This window comes from Condylura cristata, unplaced genomic scaffold (assembly GCF_000260355.1).
Source record: "Condylura cristata isolate star-nosed mole 26May11 unplaced genomic scaffold, ConCri1.0 scaffold00024, whole genome shotgun sequence".
Classification (NCBI taxonomy): Eukaryota; Metazoa; Chordata; class Mammalia; order Eulipotyphla; family Talpidae; genus Condylura; species Condylura cristata.
Window position 1 is genome coordinate 764,618 of NW_004567125.1, and position 20,782 is coordinate 785,399.

General features: G+C 51.7%; 1 protein-coding gene across 4 annotated transcripts in view; it reads left to right on the plus strand.

The window, feature by feature from the left end:
* The window catches only part of CUX1 (cut-like homeobox 1), a 313,834-nt gene that overhangs the window by 206,358 nt on the left and 86,694 nt on the right, over positions 1-20,782 (plus strand). For all 4 annotated transcript variants that reach the window (XM_012729010.1, XM_012729011.1, XM_012729012.1 and 1 more), the window contains exon 9: positions 17,310-17,358. In XM_012729010.1, coding sequence (XP_012584464.1) covers positions 17,310-17,358 — 49 coding nt within the window. The remainder of the gene's footprint in view (positions 1-17,309; positions 17,359-20,782) is intronic.

The window sequence follows — 20,782 nt, forward strand, 5'->3', positions numbered from 1 at the left end:
CATGCACGGCCCCGGTCCCTGGGGCTCGAAGGCTGCTGACTCCTTGCCGTCCGCTCTGCTCCTCCTGGCTGGGGCCCGGCTTCCCCTCGTTTTGCCACCTGTTGCACCCTCTGTTTCCCAGAGTTGCTTCTCTCTCTAGAATTAAGTTTCCTGAGTCTTGTTGCCTCACTCACCCCTCATTCCTAATGCCTCGGGCAGGACCTGCACGGTGTTCAAGCGCTCCTTGAGTGAGGGAAGCTAGGTCCCTCCTGGGGCACTTGCTAAGCAAGTAAGCCGACTGCCGTCCTATAAAGCTGTGGGCGAGTCATATTCTGCCAAGAAAATTCAAGCAAGTGAAGGGAAGAGGCGTGAGGGGAAGGGGCATGAGCTTCCGGAAGAACTGCTGCTCGGGTGGCTGGCCGGGAAGCCACTTGGTGGAAAACCCAACAGCCTGCAGCAGGGGCTCTTGGGTGGTGATGGACTGGAACTCGTGCGCTTACTCTGCTGTTTGTCTTTTAATACGGGCCCTTCCTCATGCATTACTTTAAATGAGAGGGAACCTTGGCCCCGACCCCATTCAGGAAGACTTGTGCTAAAATGTAGAACCCCCCTGGTTACGTTTAGAGCAGAAAATATGGGGCAGTCCCACAGATCTCCTGGAAGGACCCAGGGTCTGCGGTGCAAGGGGTCAACCAAGCACATCCGGGGCTTCTCAACGCTGGCTGGAGGGAGTCGCTCTCCAGCTCCCCCGGCTCCCCCGGCACAGCGGGAGCAACAGGATTTGTTTAGCTGCCCCCACCATGCAGGTCAGTGATACCCGAACTGGAGTGGGATTCCTGGGAGCGCTGGTTATAAACGCAGATCCCTGAACTGCACCCAGGGTTTGACTCGGCAGGTCTCAGGTGGCACCCAGCACCTCATACCCACCATACAATGACCACACGGTGGCAGACTCCAGTCCATTTATTCTTGTTGCATGCTCAGGTTAAGGAAAGTGTAAGAAAAGGATGCCTCTGCGATGACTCACCTGCAGCCCCTTTGCCCTGGGCTCTGGCTCCTACCTCAGTGGGCACCGCCTGCGTCAGAGTTAGTGTCTGATCCTCCCGTCTGCTGCCCCAGACTGAACCCCGGGGCTCAGCTCTGGGTTTCAAGGGCCAATGACAGTGCCCAGTGCCCAGCACCCAGCACAACACCTGCCAGCGTGCAGGGAATCCACGCGTTAACATGCAGGCAGGGACGTGCAGGCGCCTCTCCAGCGTCGTCTGACCTCACCTCCAGTAGGACTCTCACGGCCATTACGTCCCACCCCTTCCTGAAAGGCCTAAAGAGCAAAATTCTTAGAATATTAGACCTTAAGAGTCAACCAAGGTAAGGGTGCAGCAGAAGGTCCGCCCTCGGGGCATGGGTGATGGCTGCAGCCAGTGTGAACTTCTGTAGGGGAGCCCCAGTGCCAAGGGGGAGTGCCGAATGCGAGGCCTTCCGAGCCATAGTCCCAGCCAGCTGCTGTGGGCACCTCGGCAAGCTCGCTTGATGGCAGTGGGGACCCCAGGGTGTCGGCAAAGCCGTGTGAGGGGCAGGGTGAAGATCTCAGAAGCACCTCTGCGCGAGCCTTCTCGCCTTCATCACTAAGTTAGCCTGCCTTTTGTTACTTTTAAAACAGTGAACACACACCTCGTTCTGTACTAAAGTGGACGGTCTCAGCTTATGCTATTGAGAGCCAAAAGCAAGGGCTCGGAGCGGTGTTTGCTCAGTCTTGCTTGTCCGTCCATTCACGAAGCACCTCTGGGAGGGGGCGGGGGAGACATCTCTGCTCTAACCTTTCCTGGGCCTTGAGTTGCAGTTGTTTAGTCCTTCCGTGGCCTCCACAGGCCCGACCTGAGGAGCCTAGTTAGCCAGGAGCACCGCCCTCCGCAGGCAGCTACGAGGCCGAGCGTCTACCTGGGGTCTCTCGGGTCGCGCTCTCCCTTCTCTCCTCAATTCCACATCTCCAGGATCAGACATCATTGTTGAACCGTCTTCATGAACACGTGTATCTTAAAAAGGAATTTGTTCTTCGGACTGAATTTTTTAAACACATCTCCGAGGAAAGAAGGCAGAGTGTGCAGAGGCCACGGCGGGACCGGATCGGCCCGCACGCGAGGCCCAGGCCCAGGATTAAGCGTGACTTGCACCACAGGGCCCTTCCGGGCTCCAGGCGACGCCGGCCGCTGGCATCATTTCATTTTCCTGCGCCCCTAACTTCATGTATTTTTGTTGCGGTAACATTGGTTTACAGCTCTGTACATCATTATTAATATCTGCTGCTGAGAGCTAGACACCTGGGTGAGAGCTAGCAGACTCCAAGGGCTCAGCGGGCTGCTCTGAGCCTGTTGCTGTCGCCGTAGCCGTCTCTGGTGAAGGATGAGATCTGAGCTGTGCTCCGTCACTACCCAACCGGTTCTGGCCGCGTTACATGCACCTGGCATGCGCACGGCGGGACGTGCTCAGCACAGCCCACCTGGGCCGTTCTTGGTCGCCCTGGCTGGGCGTGGTTTCACGCAGTAGTTACAGGACCCACACATCCCGCTGAGTGCCGTTTTGGCACAGTGCGTTCTCTTGGTGAATGAGAGTTTGCATAGCCATTCTTGATTCGGGGACATTTTGGTCATTGTGGGTTTTCATACTGAATTTTTGTTTAGAAAAACAGTTCCTTAAAATATGTTTCCGAAAGAGAGGTCTTGAGCAGAACTGACGCTGTCTCCAGGCTCCTTAGCCAGGTTGCTTGGTAGGAGGGGTCTCTCCCGAAAATCTCTCCAAATCCCCAAAGGTGTAAACCCAGAGCTGGCTACAGTCTGACCTGGGGAATGGACACTACTGGCTCAGATCTTCTGCACCAAATGCAGAGGCAAGGAGTGGACACAGTGCCTTCCCCTGCTGCAGGGACCCACGCGGGTCCACACCTTTCTATTTTCTGTGACCATAAAATGCCACATACTTTCCCATCAGCTTAAACCCTCATGGTTTTCCTTACACACTAGGAACATGGGTGCAGTAGTGGAAACTGGCCAGTCATTCTGTTTGTATACTGGATTTTAACTACTCGCATTTATCATTCCTTCTACCTATCAGTTGCTTTGCTTTCCATTTGCATTTTAGTGTTTTCATTGTTCAGAAGTATTGTAAGGTATACGTGAGGTAGAGCTCATCAGTCTTATCATTAATCATTTCTAACATGGTTAATACGGTTTCAATAATAGAAACTATCTTAATCCATTTTCTTTTTTTTTTTTTTTTTGATGATTTATTGTATCTTTAACCTGTCTGAAATTAGTATAGCATATGAGTTAAAATATGTGCCTGCTGATTATTCTGCTTAATACCCAGTATTTTTATGATTCCTTACACCAGTATTTGGCATTTGACAAATTAGATGTAAATAATCACCTCTAAGTTACAGTCTAGAATTACATTTTTCTAGCTTTTCATTCTAGGAAGTACCATACTGTTTTGATAATGTCTCTTTGTTTTCTGTTTTTTTATCTGTAAAACCAGTTTACTATTGCTGGGATGTCTTTTGGCTTGTTTGTATTTATCCTTTTTTATTTTATTTTATTGCTTATCTTTAATGCAACAGCAAATAAGAAATCTCATCCTTAGTTTTCCCTGCCACCAACATTTGTAATTGGGTTTTTTTTTTTTTAAAGATTTAGTTATTTATGCATACAGAACTGGGGTATAGGCCAGAGGTGCAGGGGCAGTGAGAGGATTCACCAGAGACAGAGTGGGGAGCAGAACAGGCCTACTGACGACATACACTGCTGAGGGGAGCAGTGGACGGGTCAGGAGAGGTCTGCCACACCATGTGGGTCACCTCTGGGTAGGGATCGAACTCATGCTGAAGTGGCTTTGGCATCTTAGTGCTGTGCTTTAACCTGCTGCACTTCCAGGGAGGGCCCTATAATTGGGTTTTCTACTGGAATTTATTTATTCCATGCTATTATAATTCCCACCTTTTAAATATTTATCCCTGTTATAGATGAGATCTTCTGTTTTAGTTCCAAAATATACTGGTGTATGTGTTTTCTTGTCTTTACCAAGACCATGAGATTTGATGAATTCATGGGTCTTCTCTGCTCATTTGCTCAGGTGAATGCTTGGACTTGGTGAAGCATGTGACCACATCACCTGCGGGGAGTCAGTCTGTCCCCTCTGTGACGGTTCTCTTCTTTCATCTCTGTTTTTAAAGGAGCACGTCTTGTGTTCTTAGGGTGGGGGGTGGTGAGAATCTGCTCTGCGCGTCTTGAGTTCCGGTCTAATTCAGCTGCCTCCCGAGTTGTCAGAGTCCATGTGATTGGAACCCTCAACTGTGGCTGGGCCTCTGAGCCATGTCGTATGTCTCCAGGGGGTTCTGCTTCTATACAGTGCATTTCCTTCCATTTTTATATTGCATATTTCATAGATTTCCTTACCTTATGATTTAAGACAAGTTCAAGCTTGTGTTTTTATTATTTACTGTGCCTCTTATTATGGCTTCTCTGAACTGTTATTTTGCTGCATATAATATTGGCTCATATAATGAGGCTTACCTTAGGCTTTCTAAAAAATCTAGTCCATTTTTTGCCTTTTTACTTGAAGTGTGTTTCTACTACATTTCATTTGACTTGGGGTTTTCTTCAAATATGTATTTAGTTTTATGGGTAAATTTGGCCTGGTTACATTTGTGGATATAACTCTTTTCTCCACTAACTTTTTCTTTACTGTTGATAAACAGTAATTTTTATCCCCCCCTTCCCCCTCCCCCCCCCCCATTTGCAGTATCTCTCTCATAACCTTTCTGATCTATTTAAGGACCACAAAGCTTAATTGACTCTAGTCACCCAGCCTAGTTCGGCTCTAAGTCGCCTCTTACAACTGAAATTTACTTTCAGATGCAGAACCATTGAGCCTGCTGAAGCCTCTTAAAAGCCATGTATTTATTTTAAATTCTCTTACCGCACTATACTGTTATTACATTATATGTCAAGCATAGCAGCAAATTATACTTCATTACATTAGCCCTGCCACTTCCCTCTGCAGTGAGACCCGATCCTTTACAGCACACTCTGAACCTAAAGGTTCCTGCTGGTGAATTCTTTCAAGTTATGTGGATTGTCCAATGATTTTCCACCGCCTCCACAAAGCAGCTACTGTTCAGCAGAATTACAAACTTGTGATAAGAATCCTTTATACCCTAGCATATGGTAAATATTTTTTCAAAATTGAGATATGCTAGGCAGATCCCAGGAGTGGCACACATAGACGTCACATTGTTTAACGCTTGCTGCTCTCAGAAATTTATCACCTGGATATCCGGGATCCTTCTGCAAGGGTTAAACCTGCAGAGCGCGCCACCCTCTCATTTGAAGAGCGACTGAATCCAGTTCCTGTCCAGAATTACAACATTGTACACCAACGCCCACAAGCAAAACTGGGCCTGTAGACAGTTATTTGCTAGGCGTGTCTTCCCCACGGAAGGCCGAAGGCTGGGAGAGTATCAGCCCAAGCCATTCAACCCGGAGCCTCAGAGGGGTGTGGCTTGCCCAGTGGGAGGCCCCTCCAAAATGAATTACATGTAATGAAACCAGAAAGATGATTTGTTTGTTGGTTTGACTTTTTAACTTAAAATTGTATCACACCTACCATCAAGGAAGCATTCGAGGTTGCTTAATTCAAGGCCCAAAAGTGAGGAAGCCTTTTGTCGCTGTGTAGGGGAGCTCAGGGCCAGAGCTCTGAGGGCCTAAGTGCTCTTGAGGCTCGTTTGCTCAGCTCTTTAAGAACCTGGTGTGGCTAGGACTGTTCATACATGGGTTTTTTTAAGGGTTCAGTATTACTGTGTCACCCTGACATAATGTTTGCTTGGCTACAAGGGAAAACTTTATGTTGCAATTAACCTTTCTGGTTTTTTTCCCTATGTCTAAGTATTGTGAACTTCCTTTGTGGTATTTTAGTGATTAGACAGGATGGAGGGTGTTCTTAAAGATTCATGGCCAAATCCGATGATGTCAGAATGGAGGGGAGGGACGGTCTCCATGGGGCCAGCAAGTCTGGCCCCGTCTGAATTGTTTGTCTAACACTTCACAAGTAGAATAGGAACCGCTGAATTATTCATTTTCAAGTTGCCCTAAAAAAGGCACTTAGGCTGCCGAAATGCAGACTTTTGGTGCCAGTGAGAGGAAGGGGAAGGATGCTGTCTTTCCTCTGAATGCCGCTGCTTGGTTGCCTGGTTCTCCAGTTTCACTTCCCAGCCCTGCAGGGCCCGGGAAACCACCAGCTGACTTAAGTGCAGGGCAATTAAGGGGGGAGGCGACTGAGGCCTGGCGGGAGGGCCTCTGAAGTCACAGGTGAGCTGAGCGTGTATTCTGTGGGGAAGAGACCAGGTAGAGGGAAAGGATTGGAAGGCCTCTAGAAGGTTCTGGAGGCGCTGCGCCGTCTGAAAACCCCAGATGCGGTGTGGTGAGGGGAGCCTGGGAGCTGGGCCGAGGAAATCATCTGGAACTTGAGGGTAAAGAGGGGGCAGGGAGCTAAGAGTATAGCTGGTGTGCAATTGCAGCTTTTTTTGTTCTTAGTTTTAGCTTCTCTGCCACCAAACCTTTTCTTAACAGTTCCTACCAAGTAGTATTCAGGGGAGAAAGGGGTAATTAGGAACCTTTATTTGTGAGTAAAAACAGGGTTCTTGTACTGGGCCAGCTGCTCGCTATTACCTTGAGCTCCTGTGTCTGTCACTCCTCCGCCCTGGGCCTCAGTTTCCCCACCTGGGAATCCCAGCAGTTTTCTTCTACAGGGCGGCAGCTCCCACGGGCCACGCACCCCTGCCTGGTGCAGCCCACTGGTGGGGAGAGGCAGGCAGGCGCCAGGCCAGGAGTCACGAGGTCTCGGGGCCGTCAGTAGCTCAGCCAGCACCTGTTGGCTGTAGGCAGGGCGTTTACAGGTTAAGGCAACAGGGCAAGGGAAACCAAATCTGAAAGGCGGCCCTGAATGAGAATGCTCGGTAGGGCAGGCAGAGCTCCAAGGACGTGTTGACAGTTTTTACATAAAACATGGCATGCCAGCAGCCCTTCCAAAACATTATTTTAAAAATCGGAATGTAAAGGAGCAGCAACCTAGTTGGGCAGGGTCTGGGCAAGGTCGCTTCCCAAGGGCAGGAGCGGGAATGGCCGTGAGGGGCAGTTGGGGGGGCCCAGTTTCCCCCGTGGCCCGCGTGGAGGCAGCTCCTGGATTCAGCCTCTTTCCTAGGTGGCTTGAGAAAGGTGAGGCCGGGCTGGCCCCTGCGGAGCCGCTTTCTCCCCTTTCTCTGTAACAGTCTTTTTCTAGATCAAAGAAACGTTCATGTCAGAATTCTCATCGCGTTCGTTACAGAGACGCGCTTCTCATGCACCTTCTCGCTCCCCTGCGAAGGCTGAATAAACTAAATCCTAAGGTCTGCTCAAGATGCAAAGCACTGAGCCTGGGCAGAGCTGAAGCCCCCTGGCAGCGCATGTCCCCTCACGGCCCTGGCCTACCACCGGCCTCTCCGCCAGGGACAGGGAGCTCTCGGTGCCGCTCCGGCTTTGTAGCTGATGGACAGCAGTGGGTGCAGAGCCGCTGCGATGAGCTCTGCTGCTTACACCTGACACTTGCAGGGTTTGCTCTGTCCTGCTCATTTCCGGCAGACAGGACACAGAGCCCTCTGCGCTACTGCAGTGACCCAGCTCCCCTGCATCCTCCCCTTTTATCTCAGGGCTACTTTTAGATGCCTTTCCTCTCACCCCCCCTCCCCCCAGTGTTTTAGCATTTACCTCCTCACTGTAAGAACTTTTAAAATGCAACCATGCTGCTTATATCAAAAAATATATTTTAAAAAATAATTTCTTAATATTAGTGATACTTAAATTTCCAGCCACTCCTAAATATCATAAATGGTTCTGTTTTTCAGATTTGTTTGAATCAGCTTCCCTGTGAGAGGGGCACATTGTGATGAGTGGGTCCGCCCTCTAGGTCCCCTTCTGCCTCCTTTTCTTTTTCTTCACAAAATTGTGTACCTGAAAGAATTGTGTCCTGAAAAGTTTTCCACAAGCTGGCTTTGCTGGCAGCACCCCCTGATGCTGCCAGGTGTCCCTCTTGCCCTGAGGGAAGTTCTGACGAAAGCTGCCCCGTGGGTGCTCACGCTTCCCTTCTGATGTGCGGTGCTCACGCTTCCCTTCTGATGTGCTCGGGCCTCCAGAGCTCAGGCAAAGAGGGAGAGAAGGACCTGGTTTTCGTGCACAGCAATGCTAATGAGTGTGAGCGCAGGTTCTGGAGGCTCACCAAGCCCTTCTTTGCTCCATCTATGTTTGTGTTTTACTCTCCGGTCACTTTCTTGGAGAACAGCTGTGTTACTTCTCCTGAGCAATACGCTATCAAGCCCAAAGGGCTGCCCAAGGTCAAGTCCCCAAAAAAACAGCCCGGGGTGGGGGACGGGGATTTGAGGCCTCCCTCTGCTCTGTCAGCCAGGCTTGGTGGGCTCTCTAGACCCCACATTCCTAATTTCCCCTTCAGAAGCTCCACCCTGTTTTCGTCCCCCCACTCCCACCAAACCCCACCCCCGGCATTCCATGCAAGGAAAGAAAAGGATTTTCACATTCAACCTGATCCCATTGCTTTTGGTAGAACAAAGTGTTCCAGAACTACAGAAAGGGCAAGAAGCATTCAAAGGCTCATCCTTGACGCTCGTCCCAGAGACTTTGTGGCCTTAGTGGCTAAAGCAGAATGAATCCCGCCACCTCCCAACCTTATTCACAGCTGTCCATGCCCAGCCTTCAGGTGGTAGAGCTCGAGGGACGGTCACGAGCTGACTCTGATCATACCGCAAGGCAGACTGGCATGGCTGCTTCCAGAGTGGCCCTGTCAGGATGGCACTGGCAGAAATCAAGCTCGCCCGGGCTACAGAAATCCATTAGGTTGGTCACCTAGATCCGGATTAAACTAAATTGATTTCAGTTCTTTCATGTGACTTAGCCAGGTAGTGGGCGAGATTGAAAAGATGAGGTTTTACTGAAACTGACTTTGTTCCTGCTGTACAGTTAATGTAAAATGATAATCACAAGGATGAACAAATTGTGGTCAGTATCTGGCAGGCAGAGGTGACTGTCTGGCCGTCTTACTGTCTCTGGGTGGTCTCATTTCCAACACCAGTCCCGAAGGCTACCTGAGGCGTTTCCCCTTGATTCCATGGGGATGGTTGGGTCCATTCTGCAATGGTGGATTTGATGGGGGTGTGGAAGGTTGCTAGGTGGCTTCACCCCTGCCCTCTACTACTATAAAGCAGCGGTGGCTTCACCCAGGTGGAAAGTGGGCGCAGGGCTGTTCACACAGGTGAGGGTGGTTGGGAAAACCTCCCCACCTGGTCAGTGTGACAGGCACCAGGAGAAGCGGTGAGCCAGGCTGCCTGCCCCCCAACCCCGCGGAAGCTCTCAGTCTGGTGGAAATGAGCAATCGGTACCTTCTTTTTCAAAAGCTATGAAAAGTGGTAAGGAAAGTAAATTTACAGACTTTGTCAAAATCACATTCACAAAGCCCTGCACTTTCTGCTCTTTAAAATACCCACCGAGGAGTCACTGCCCAGTAGCTAACTGCAGAGTGGACTTCAGCAGCATAGGTCACTGCTCACGTGCAGCTAGCCACCCAGTATTTCGTGAGCACTTGCTGAGTTTTCTAGAATCAGAGCAACGACTGAACACCTAATCCATACACGAGTAAGATCAGTTGAGACAGAATTAAGTGTGGTAGCAATGAAATGAGTAGACCTAGGGGAGTGGGTTTCTGGGAAGACTTGCGAAGGACAGCCACTGCAGCTGAGACCTGGATAGTGACAGCAGCAGCCACCCATGGAGACCTCAGCAGAGAGGACAGCCACTGGGACAAGCATGGTGGCTTCAAGGAACAGAGGAGACTAAAGAATCCTTGAGAATGTTTGTTGATTGCACTTCAGAAGGAAATGTACACCGGATGTATGTTACTAATAGACCATTTAAATAACTCATCTGCAAGAAACAAAAACTAAGCCCCAGCACAATGGCACTGATGAGGAGAAGCTCAGCACTTAGGCTGCTTTGTTTAGAAGACTAGATTGTTTGAAAAATGGGAAATCCAGCTGGAGAGCAGGGAGGTATTCAGTGACCTTCTGTTGCCTGCGGCATCAGTCAGGAGGGAAGCCTGCCCCCAGACACCTAGCCAGAGAGGAGGGAGCAGGAAAGGTGCTCAGGAATCAACTGTGTTATCGAAGGTGGGGTGGCTGACTGGCTGGCAGGCTGTATTTGAACTGCTAGCCCTGAAATGCCCTGAAGGGAAGGACGAATTCAGGCAGAAGAAGCTGAAGAAGAAGCCCCCACTGGTCCTCCCAGGGAGAGGGCCGACAGGCACCTGGCAGGTGACAGTGGGGGCAGAGCCAGGGTGTAATGAACACACACAGGGGCTCACCCACCAGGTGCCGGTGTTAGACTGCACAGGGGCCATGGGCTTAGGTTTTGGGGAGTAATGCTGTCAAATCTGTGGTAGCTCGTTTCGTCTACAGAGAGAAGGAAATGCTTTACAAGGATGACTTCACCCGACAAGATAAGACAAAAGAAACTAAAGGCCAATCTCTTGTATAAATATTTATGAAAATAATACTAAATAAAACATCAGCAAATAGAATTGAGGAGCGCATTAAATGCATCATATACCACAACCAAGCATGGGGCAAATAACTCAGTATAATTTACCATTTTAGCAGGTCAGAGGAGAAAAACCATTTAATTAGCTCCATAAATGCTTAAAAGGTACTTAATGAAATCAATATCCATCTTTTATTAAAAGGTCTTAATAAAATAGGAACAGTTGGATATTTCATTAAGAAAATAAAAACACATACATTTAAAATCCAAAATTAGAAACATGCTTAAGGAAGTATTAGATGTATGGGCTTTGGGGGTCCCCTTTTCACCCTCATTTTGCAACCAAATTCCGGAAGTACTGTCAGGCCAGTGTCCAGCAGAAAGAAGCAAGAGGTGAAGCGTGGCAAGAAGGGACTAGACAGGCTCATCATCTCTCTCAGATGAGGACGTGAGATGCCATCAAAGCCCAGAGCACGGCTGTTACAGAGTGGGGCGCCCCACCACTTGGGGATTGTTTCATTCTTTTCTTCAGCCTAGAAGGCCGTATCCCCCTCTGCAGCCTGCTCCCCACAACACAGCAGGCGCCGCCTCCCCACGAGACCGTCCATCTGCCCTTGCGTCTGCCTGGGCCCCATCCCCTCCCGCCAACCCCTGCCTGAGCTGGAGGGGGCCAGGGCCTCTTCTCCCAGTCTGCCTGGCCCCAGCTCTTGGTGACCGCACGCCGCCCTTCCTTCTGGGGAGTCGGGGCTCTGTGCTGTGGCCAGCTCTTCGTCTGCACCTGCCCCCTTCCTGAGTAGTCCCATGCCCCTTCCTCCCTGCCAGAAAAGGTAGGTCCAGACCTACGGCCAGGACCCCTTCCTAAGCACCTGACACTATAGCCGTAGCCTTTTCCCACCTGCTCTTTCTGAACCTAGCTCACAGAACCCCACTTCCATAGAGGCTGGCCTGAGATATAGGTTGTCATGAAAGTGACGGTAACACCCCCAGAAACAGCTCCTGGGCCAAGGAGGGGGGTTCGCTTTATTAAACATACCAGAACATTTGTTTGTTAGTAAAGTAAGGAGGATTTATCTTGAGATGTTTCTTCTTTTGATGCCAAAGAACTTTACAGTCTAGTATTGAGTCTATTGGCTTTTGACTTGGGTCCAAGAGGATACATTGATCTTTGAAGGCCGCCCTGCAGCTTTTCCAGCAGCCTCGTGGATGCACTCTGTTTTTTTTTTTTTTTTTAATAAAAAAGTTAATTTTAAAACAATTTGCAAAATTTTTTTTTCATCTCAATTGTAATCCCCATGGGTTTCCCATCACCAAATCACCCCTGTGCCACCACCATAGTCCCGTGCATTTCCCTCCCTTCCCCCCCCCCCTTTTTGATCCCATTCCCCACTCCACCCCCACAGAATGTCTCTGGTCTATGGTTGTTCATTATTTTTGTTATTTTCTCGCCTGGTCCATTATACTCCTGCTATGAGTGAAACCATCCGGTATTTTTCTTTCTCTTTCTGGCTTATCTCACTAAGCATGATCTTTTCCAGCTCCATCCAAGTTGCTGCAAAAGACATGTGTTTCTCTTTTTTGGTTGCTGAGTAATATTCCATTGTATATATGTACCACATCTTTCTAATCCAGTCATCTACTTTTGGGCATTTGGGCTGCTTCCATGTTTTTCCAATTGTAAATAAAGCAGCAATAAACAGGGGGGTACAAGTATCTTTTTCAATCAGTGTTTTTGTGTCTTTTGGGTAGATACCTAGGAGTGGGATTGCTGGGTCATAGGGAAGCTCCATGTTTAGCAGTTTGAGGAACCTCCAAACAGTTTTCCAGAAACCAGGCAAAGGGGGCAGAGGGCACCTCCTGTACCCAGTTGCGCAGTGAGGCCGCGCCCAGTCCCGGAGGCCACGCCCAGTCCGGAGGCCACGCCCAGTCCGGAGGTTGTACTAGTTTGTATTCCCACCAGCAATGCAGGAGAGTTCCTTTTTCTCCACATCCTCGCCAACATTTGTTGTTGCTAGTTGTTTGAAGATGGATGCACTCTGTTTTAACAGCGCCTATGCTGCCGTGATTGTTTGGGTATTGAAATATGTACCAGCCTGGCCCCGGTGCCGTACTTACCACTCGGGAGGCTAGAGTGGAAGTAAATACAGATTTTCTAGCATGGATATAATTTCCCTTCCACCGACCTTGACCGCGTCCCTTTAAGTTCCTCATAAAAATTGTGTGCCGGCCCAGAGACTATCCTGAGATGATCTGCAGGGAACTGATTGAATGAGCTACATATTCTAGGCCAAGCTGAAATTATCTGCTATTTGAAGTCGAAGCCGAGCATAATGCAGTGCAGGTTAATAGATCAGTGAAAGCTGTTTTGTCAGCTCATAAAAAGGTGAGAGAACTAAATTTTTATAATAAATAGTTTTGCTGAGCAAACAATATGTGCAGTTCTTGTGGACTTTGGAAAATAAATGATTTTAGGCTGATGGCAGGCTCCCTATCCGGATGCGGCCGTCGCGCCTCCATAATAAAAAGAATGCTAAACCTTTGGGACATTGTTCACACGTACAGGACGAAGGACCTGGGTTTCATTCGTGACTGCACTGTTCAGATAACATTTGGAGCTGTGCTATGAACGTCTGGGCCCTGTCGCAGTCTCACTATTGTTGAGGGCAGTTTGTCCGGGAGGATTCATTGTTTTTGGAGGCTGGGGCAAGGCAGCGGCCGCCGCTTGGCAAGAGGGCGCTGTGCAGCGCCCAGGTGGGCGTGTCCCGTGAGGAGACCAACTGGGCTGTTGGGCCGTGGAGGCCACCGTCTTGTCCGGGCCTGCGGGTGCCAGTGGCCGCACACTTCATGGCTTCCAAAGCCCTGATCACATTATGCAGCCGGCGAGTTGAATTTTGACCTTCTACAGAGAACGCCCCTTGGAAAAAACTAATCACAAGCCTCAGACCTTTAAAGTAACAGTCTGAAGCCTTCCCCGCCCAGCTCCCCTGGCCGCCTCCACCATCTCCTCTGTGACTTCTGGTTGCTCTGTGTGTGGCTGGAACCGCAGCCCCGGGGCCGGGACACCTGCACTGACGAGCCCTGCTCTTTGACAGCGTTATCCTTGAAAGCTTTCAAAATACGGGAGTTGCTCTGTAAAGAGAGGCCAGTGCAGTAGTTGCTGCCACGTTCGGTATTTTGGTCCATTTACCAGTTACTTTTGTCGCCAAAGTCGAGCTGACCAGAAGATGGAAAAACTTCAAACTCATTGCCAGGGGTTGCCTCTGCCTGCCGAGAAGCAGGACTAATTTTTTATAAGTAACTTGAAAGCTTTCAGGTGCGTTCTTTTCTGGGCATTAGGCCTAGTGGTGAACCCCCGACCTGCCTGCTGACCGAGATGGCTAGGAGGTTCTCAAGCCCGCCCAGGTCCCCTGTACCCAGCAGGATTTGGGGGCCACGTTGCAACCCGAGGGTCCCAGCCTTGCCATCCTGCTCTCCCTGCGAGCCTCTCTCGTCTCCAGCCCTGGCTTTGGCAGTGACCAGGCCGGGAGTGAGGAGGGGCTGACAGCAGGCAAGGTCGCCAGGCCAGGCAGCCACACCTCCACCTCTTCATCTTCAGACCCCCAGGATTGGGTAGATGTGCCCAGGGAGTCCCTCACCCTCTGCTGCTTCTCCTGCGAGTTAAAGGTGGAGCTCTGCCCATGGGTTTCCCTGCTGGGCAGTTATGGCTGAGGACTCTGCAGGCTTGGAGTTACCCTCCTTCCTTCCTTCACTCAGTAAAAATGTGCAGAACACCTGCTGGGAAGCTTTCTTCTTAAATGCATCCTGAAAGACAAATGGGACCTCTCTTTCTCCCCCCACCCCCCACCCCCATCCAGTGTCTGGACTCGTAGGTGGTATCTGGGAAATAGCCGGAAGGTGGACCCTCAAACTCAACAGTGTAAGTAACCTGAAGCGAGATAGGTGGGCCCCCAGGACTGGCTGAACAGGAGAAAATCCACTCCAGGAAATAAGGCAAGGTATTAGTGACATAAGGCACAAGCAAGGAGTGATTTAAAAACAAAGTGCAAGTAACAAGTATGAAGAATAGAATCACTAATTCTATTAGTATTCTATTAGAATTCAGGAGAAAAGCTAGGATGACACAGCTCCATGAGGTCAAAGGGAGACCCATCCAGAGACAGCAAGAAAAGATAAAGAAATAACAATTAAAAAAGAAAAGTTGCTTGGTGCAGAAGACAAGTAGATAGGGCAACAACCAACAAAAAAGAGGAGTCCCAGCAAGCTGGGGAAATGTTTGAATGACAAAGATAAATGAGCCTGAGTTAAAAGAAAAAGCAGGGGCCCTGTGCCCCAGCCACGCCCTTCCCAGGGCCCCCAGCTTCTGCTGCTTCTCTCCCCGCTTCTCTCCCCGAGGGGCGCGCCTAGGTGGGGCCACCTGCAGCCCTCACCTGGCCGTGTGCGCGCCCCTGGCGGGGCGACGTGCTGCTGTGTGCGCTGTGCCCGCTGGTGCTGCCGGCTCCTGCCCGGAACCGGCGAACCGGCGCCGGGAAACGAGGGGCGGGCGCCCAGGAATGTGCGAGCAGATGAGCGTGGCCGGTAGGCGGGGGCTTCACCGTGTGTCTGGACTTCGCAAAAGTGTGATGGAGACCGTTTGATTGACATTCAAAACTGTGCTTAACAGTGTGATTTGCCTTAAGAGAAGTTTAACTTCTGTTTCACCTTGTGCCGGGGAGGTTTCCGCTCTGTGGGCTGGCTGTCAGGACGCAGCCTCCCGCGCTGGCTCTCGCGCGCAGACCCTTGACACTTCACCCCGGTAGTTACTAAACGCTCTTGTGTGCACGGCAGTTTCTCTGTGACATCTCGGAGGTTTCCATTTGAGACGATGCGGCGAGACGTGTCGTCATTCGAGCCACCTGGCACAGCCCCTGCACCCAGCCCATCCCTGCAGAGCCCGGTGTGGGGACTGGGTCCACGGAGACACTGCCTTCTTCACCAAGTTGTCCTAAAAATAGCCTCATTTAACTAGGCCATTTCATGAGTTCTTTCAGACTATTCTCAGACCAATCTGAAAGCAAGGTACTGTTTCAGGCAGACATAATGAGCACTGAACCCGATCACAGGCATCTGTTACCCCGTCCAGGCTGCCAGGAGCTGATAGATTGCCCCACATAAGTGTTGGGGGGAAGGCTGGAAAAGCCTTGGGGACAGAAGGAACACAGGATACAGCAAACAGCAAAAACTGACCAGCCAGGGCCTAAATGCAGCTTGCCCAGCTCTTTGTATTAAGGGTGGGTGGTGGGACCAGAGAAGCAGGTTTCAGGGTGCAGAAGAAACCTCTGCTCGATGGTGGGACAGACTGCATTCGGACTCTGGCCTCCAGCTGGTTGCCGAGTCCCATGCAGGCGCCAGGGGGGAGGGCACTGCCCAACCTTGGCAAAGTCCAGTGTGTGGGGATATCAAAAACCATCTCAAATCTGCGACCTTTCACAAAAGGGCTGTTGGAAGGGGCTGAAGTGGAGAGGAGGTCCCCAGGAGTAAGGGGCAATCAGCACAGTAAGGCTGTTCAGGTACCTGCAGTGGTCAGGCTGCTGGAACTCGGGGCTCGGGGCCTCAGGCAGGACCTTTTGTGTAGGATCAAGTGTGTGCCTGGAGGCGGGGCTTGAGTCCTGTAGAGCAGAGAGAGCGCCGGGCCACGTGGCGTGTAGAGGCAGGAGACCCCAAAGGCGGGGCTCTGAACCGCAGCCAGCATCTGTGGCTGTGACACCTCACTCCATCTGCTGGGGCTGTAGCCATTCTCAGCCACGGCCTCCCAACGGGCCGTCACTAGGGCCCACCTTGCCTGGGCGCACTGTTCTAACCCACCACGGGCTTTCAGAATCGCCCCTGCCCTTCTCACAGGACTCGAGCATCACCCACCCCACCCCTGCCATCATGTTATATGTTGGGGCCATCTGCTCTCAGTCCTATGTCTCCTAATTGTGTTCTGGTGAACAGTAGACCCCGTCTGTACAGTGGAGACTGTCTATAGCTTAGGTGTGTAACAGGCTGTACCATCTAGATCTGTGTGATGTGCACAGACTTACACTGTCATAAGCGTGCAGCAATGTAATCACCTAATGACTTATTACTCAGAGTGCCCCATCCTCAGTGGCACGTGACTGCATGCAAGGAAGTACTTTCGAAAAAGAAGCAACACACCCGGAAACACCCTCTGTGTGAGCAGCCCGGGCAGTGCTGTGAACAGAGCAGACTGCAGGTCCCCAGCCTGCGTTCCAGTCGCCTCCCCACCTCCCTCTACTTCCTCATGGTTTTCTCAGTTCTGGCAAACTTCTACTCATCCTTCAAAATCCAGTTTACATGGCACCTCTGAAGTCTTCTCAGACTTCCTTCCTTAAGAAGAATTCATCTCGCCCTCCTGTTTTTCTAGGTTACGCTCTTCAGAGATCTATTCCAGCTATTGACCGGCACAATGTATATTACCATTTATAGCTCTCTCCCTGACAAGACTGGGAGGCCCTCAGGGCAGGGCAGGTCCCCTCCCTAGCACAAGCCCACCTTCCCCCCCCTACCATGGGCAGTGGGGTGTCCTATCACGTGTCTGGATGGTCCCCTGCCCCACACTGGGGGTGGTGCCTGGCCTGTGTGACTGTGGTCATTCTGCTGAGAACCATGGTCACCCCAAGCCTGCCACCCTGCTAACGTGTTCTCTCCCTCTCGCTTTCCTAGGGCCGACGAAATTGAAATGATCATGACGGACCTTGAAAGAGCAAACCAGGTAGGACATTTGATGGCTTCGAGTATAAACCCTCCCTCACAGAGCCATGTCTGTCGTCCTGGCTGACGCTCCTCTCTCAGTTAAAAGGCCAGTTGCTCTTGTATATCTTAACATAGAACTGTCGCCATGAGGCTTTTTGTGATGTGATGAGAAACACATGAAAAGTCCCCGGTATTATTTCCTCGGCAGCGTCTTTGATGTGGCCCCGGCCTCCCAGGCACCCATGCTGAACGTCCCTGCAAAGGGGCACGTGTTTTTCTTTTTCTTGATCCACCTGAAATATCTATCTTGTTTCCAAGCACCGCTTCTACCACAGAGTTTACTCCGCCACGGCGTTACACTCCAGAGAAGTCCTTCCCATGGGCCGAAGCCACTCGGCCTGGAGCGCAGCCCCGTTGTCAGCTAACAGCTGCCTAGTGCGAAGTGTCTAGCACAAAACAGACACCCCAATACCCAGCTGCCTGGAGTATTCAGCCACGCTGCAGAGGCCTGAACGTTCTGCTGCTACCATTGATGCTGCTAATATCAAAAGAAAGGGGTCTCCCCTTTTATTTTATTTGAGAAAAGCAACCACAGCTATGAAGTGTTTCTCTGCCCCCAGGCAGCCACAGACGAGGGGCCTCTCCCCTCAGTTTACAGCTGGGAAGCTGCAGGCGCAGGAACCCTTGACTGTCCGCCTGGGGCTGGGGGCAGGTCAGCACAGACCCCAGGTTATGGAAATCCTGGGCCCTGTGGTCTCCGCTTGCCACCCGGCAAGAATGCTGTGAGGCACGAGTCCCTAGAAGACCTGGCAGGTGTGCAGGGAAGAATATCCCTGTCCACTCTGGCCAGGGGAAGCTTCCCGACGTCTGGTTGAAATATGAAAGTCACTATGCATGGGAATGGCCGTGGGGCATGTAGGTTTCTTTTATCTTTAAAGAAAACTTGGTGGACGCAGTGTCAGACACGCAGACTCACCGCTGAAGAGCTGGACACCGTGGCCAGAAGGCGCTCCCATTCCGTGGCGACGCACACAGTGTCACGAGTTCGCGCCCCGTGGTGTTCGTCGTCCTAGTAACTGTAGGAAGAGCTGGCGGCCGCTGAGTAGCTGCCCTTGTGCCCAGGTCTGCTCTGGGCATTGCACAAGAGCCGGCCACTGAAAGCTCAGGGACGCCCAGCGGGCCCAGTGCTTCTAAGCTCTGCGTTTTACAGTTGAGGAAACGGGCCGGTGGCCAGTGAATCTCGGCGCCAGCGCGGGAGCCTGCTGGCTTCGTCACCACAGGGGAGTGAGGCTCACTCTGCTTTTCTTGAGGCCATCTCCTGTCCCCAGTGCTCCGTCCGTCCAACGTGCCGCGCACGACGGACCTGGGCTCCGCCGCGCCTGGACTCGTGACTCGCCCGCCCCGTGCGTTTCCTCAGCGTGGGGTGCCGGCTGCACCTCCTCGTCCCTGGGTGCCACTTATACTTCTCCAATTTCCACCTACCCATTCTTGGGCACCCCCTCCCCTTTTGACGGCACTTGGGGCAAGGTGTGGTTTGTCAGACAGGTGACCTGCGGGTATCAAGTGCACCGCCTCCAGGCCGTCCCAGGCGCTGCAGAAGCTGGACAGTCAGAGTCTGCGCAGGTGGATCGAGGCGTCCCTGTGGCAGAGGTGCAGCTCCAGGGCGACACACTCAGTCTGGCTGTGTGGCCTTGGATGGGGCTTTGCACAGCTGCATTTGAAAAAGTAAAAGAAGAAAGAAAGTTGAACTCTGAGGACATCATGCTGAAGGCTAAGCAGTGACGAAAAGACGAACACTGTACGATCGGCCTCACCGAGGTCTCCAGAGAAGTCAGATTCGCCGAGATGAAGGGAGACCGGAGGGTCCCGGTGGGGGGGGGGCCACTGGGGGCTGTTGTTTAATTGAGATACAGTTTCCTTTTAGCCAGGTGAAAAGGTCTGGAGACCAGTTGCCCAGTATTGGGAACTTCTTTAACACGACTGAACTGTACACTTAAAAATAGTCAAAGTGGTGGCTTTTATATGTATTTTACCATAATTCATTTATATGTTTAAACAAAAGAAAGGGAGGGGGAGATGATAACTAGCACTTCTTTGTAAAGTTGTTTTGAGCATGAGCGGCCAAGCGTCTGGGTAGGGTGTCGCTGCTGGTAGAGCTGATCCTGTGGGTGCTACAGCAGCACCGTCTGGGTGGGAGCGTCAGAAGTCCTGCCCGGGGAAGCAGCAGCAGGGGTCCCCGGGAGAGGTGCCGTGCCTGACGCGGCTGCCAGAACTTAATGCCCCCCACCCCAGGTTGTGTTAGTAGAAGGAGTTTCTAGAATGAAGGGGGTGGCCCCTGCCCCAGTCGCAGTACTTGGTCCCCGCCCAGGGGACATCATTCATCCTGGAAGCCACACCGAAGGGAGCAGGATTCCAGCAGGGTCGCACATGACCCTGACAGGAAAAGAGGCCGGGGGGTTTGGGATAGTCCTGATCTCTGGGAGCAGGGGAAAGACCAAGAAGCTTGAGAGCCAGCAGCAAAGGAGTAATCTCAGGAATTTGGGGTGTAACAGATCAAAAAGGGCAGGCTTCTGCTGGGGCCACCACAAATTCTGTCCTCGAAGCTCTCCAGAGCTGGCAGGATAAAGGGTCCAGCTCCTCCGGGAGACCCCAGAGGACCCATGGCTGAGCGCAGAAGCTGGTGGGAGGAAATTCCCTCCCGAAGTTGAGTGCTGGCTCCCTCTGGCCAGCAGCGGGCCAGGGCTGCCTCAGAAGGAACGCGCTCCCCTTGCAGCACCGTGCAGGCAGAGGTGGGCGGGCCTGGCGCAGAGGTGCGTCAGGTGGGGCGAGCACGGACTAGGCGCCTTGTGGGGGGCAATGGGGCAACCCAGCACAGGCGGGCCACGGAAGGGCATGTAGACAACTTTGGGGTGTGCCTCGAATGTCAGCCGCCTGCCAGGAGGACTTCCTCCTGAGCACAGTGGGGAACAGAACCACAGGCCGGAGCCAAACGGCGGGTTCAAGTTCCAGAGGGACCGCTGGGGTTAAATGTTGAGGAATGGATGGGAAAGGGAAAGACCGGAAGCCAGGAGAGCAGCGAGCAGCTGTCGTGACAGATCAGGGCAGAGATGACTCGGGCCTGAAATGAGGGGTCCCGGTGGGGATGAGGGAGGCAGGCGGGGAGGCCGGAGGGGCGTGGAGAGCTGCGCACCAGTGCGGGCTCAGCCAGACATCTGGTTCAGCCGCCTTTCCCATCAGGGAAATCCCCACGAGGACCAATTTACTTGTTCATTGGCATATAACATTACTTCTGCACTAGGTTTATAGTCAAAGTGTTCTACAGAGACCTGCAGCTCTGTGTCAGCGCTGAAGCGTTCCCGTTTCTAGTGGAGGGGCCAGGTCTGGGCCGCATTTACATCTGTTTGTGACTTCAAGGTTCCTGTGTTAATACGCACCGTCTTACT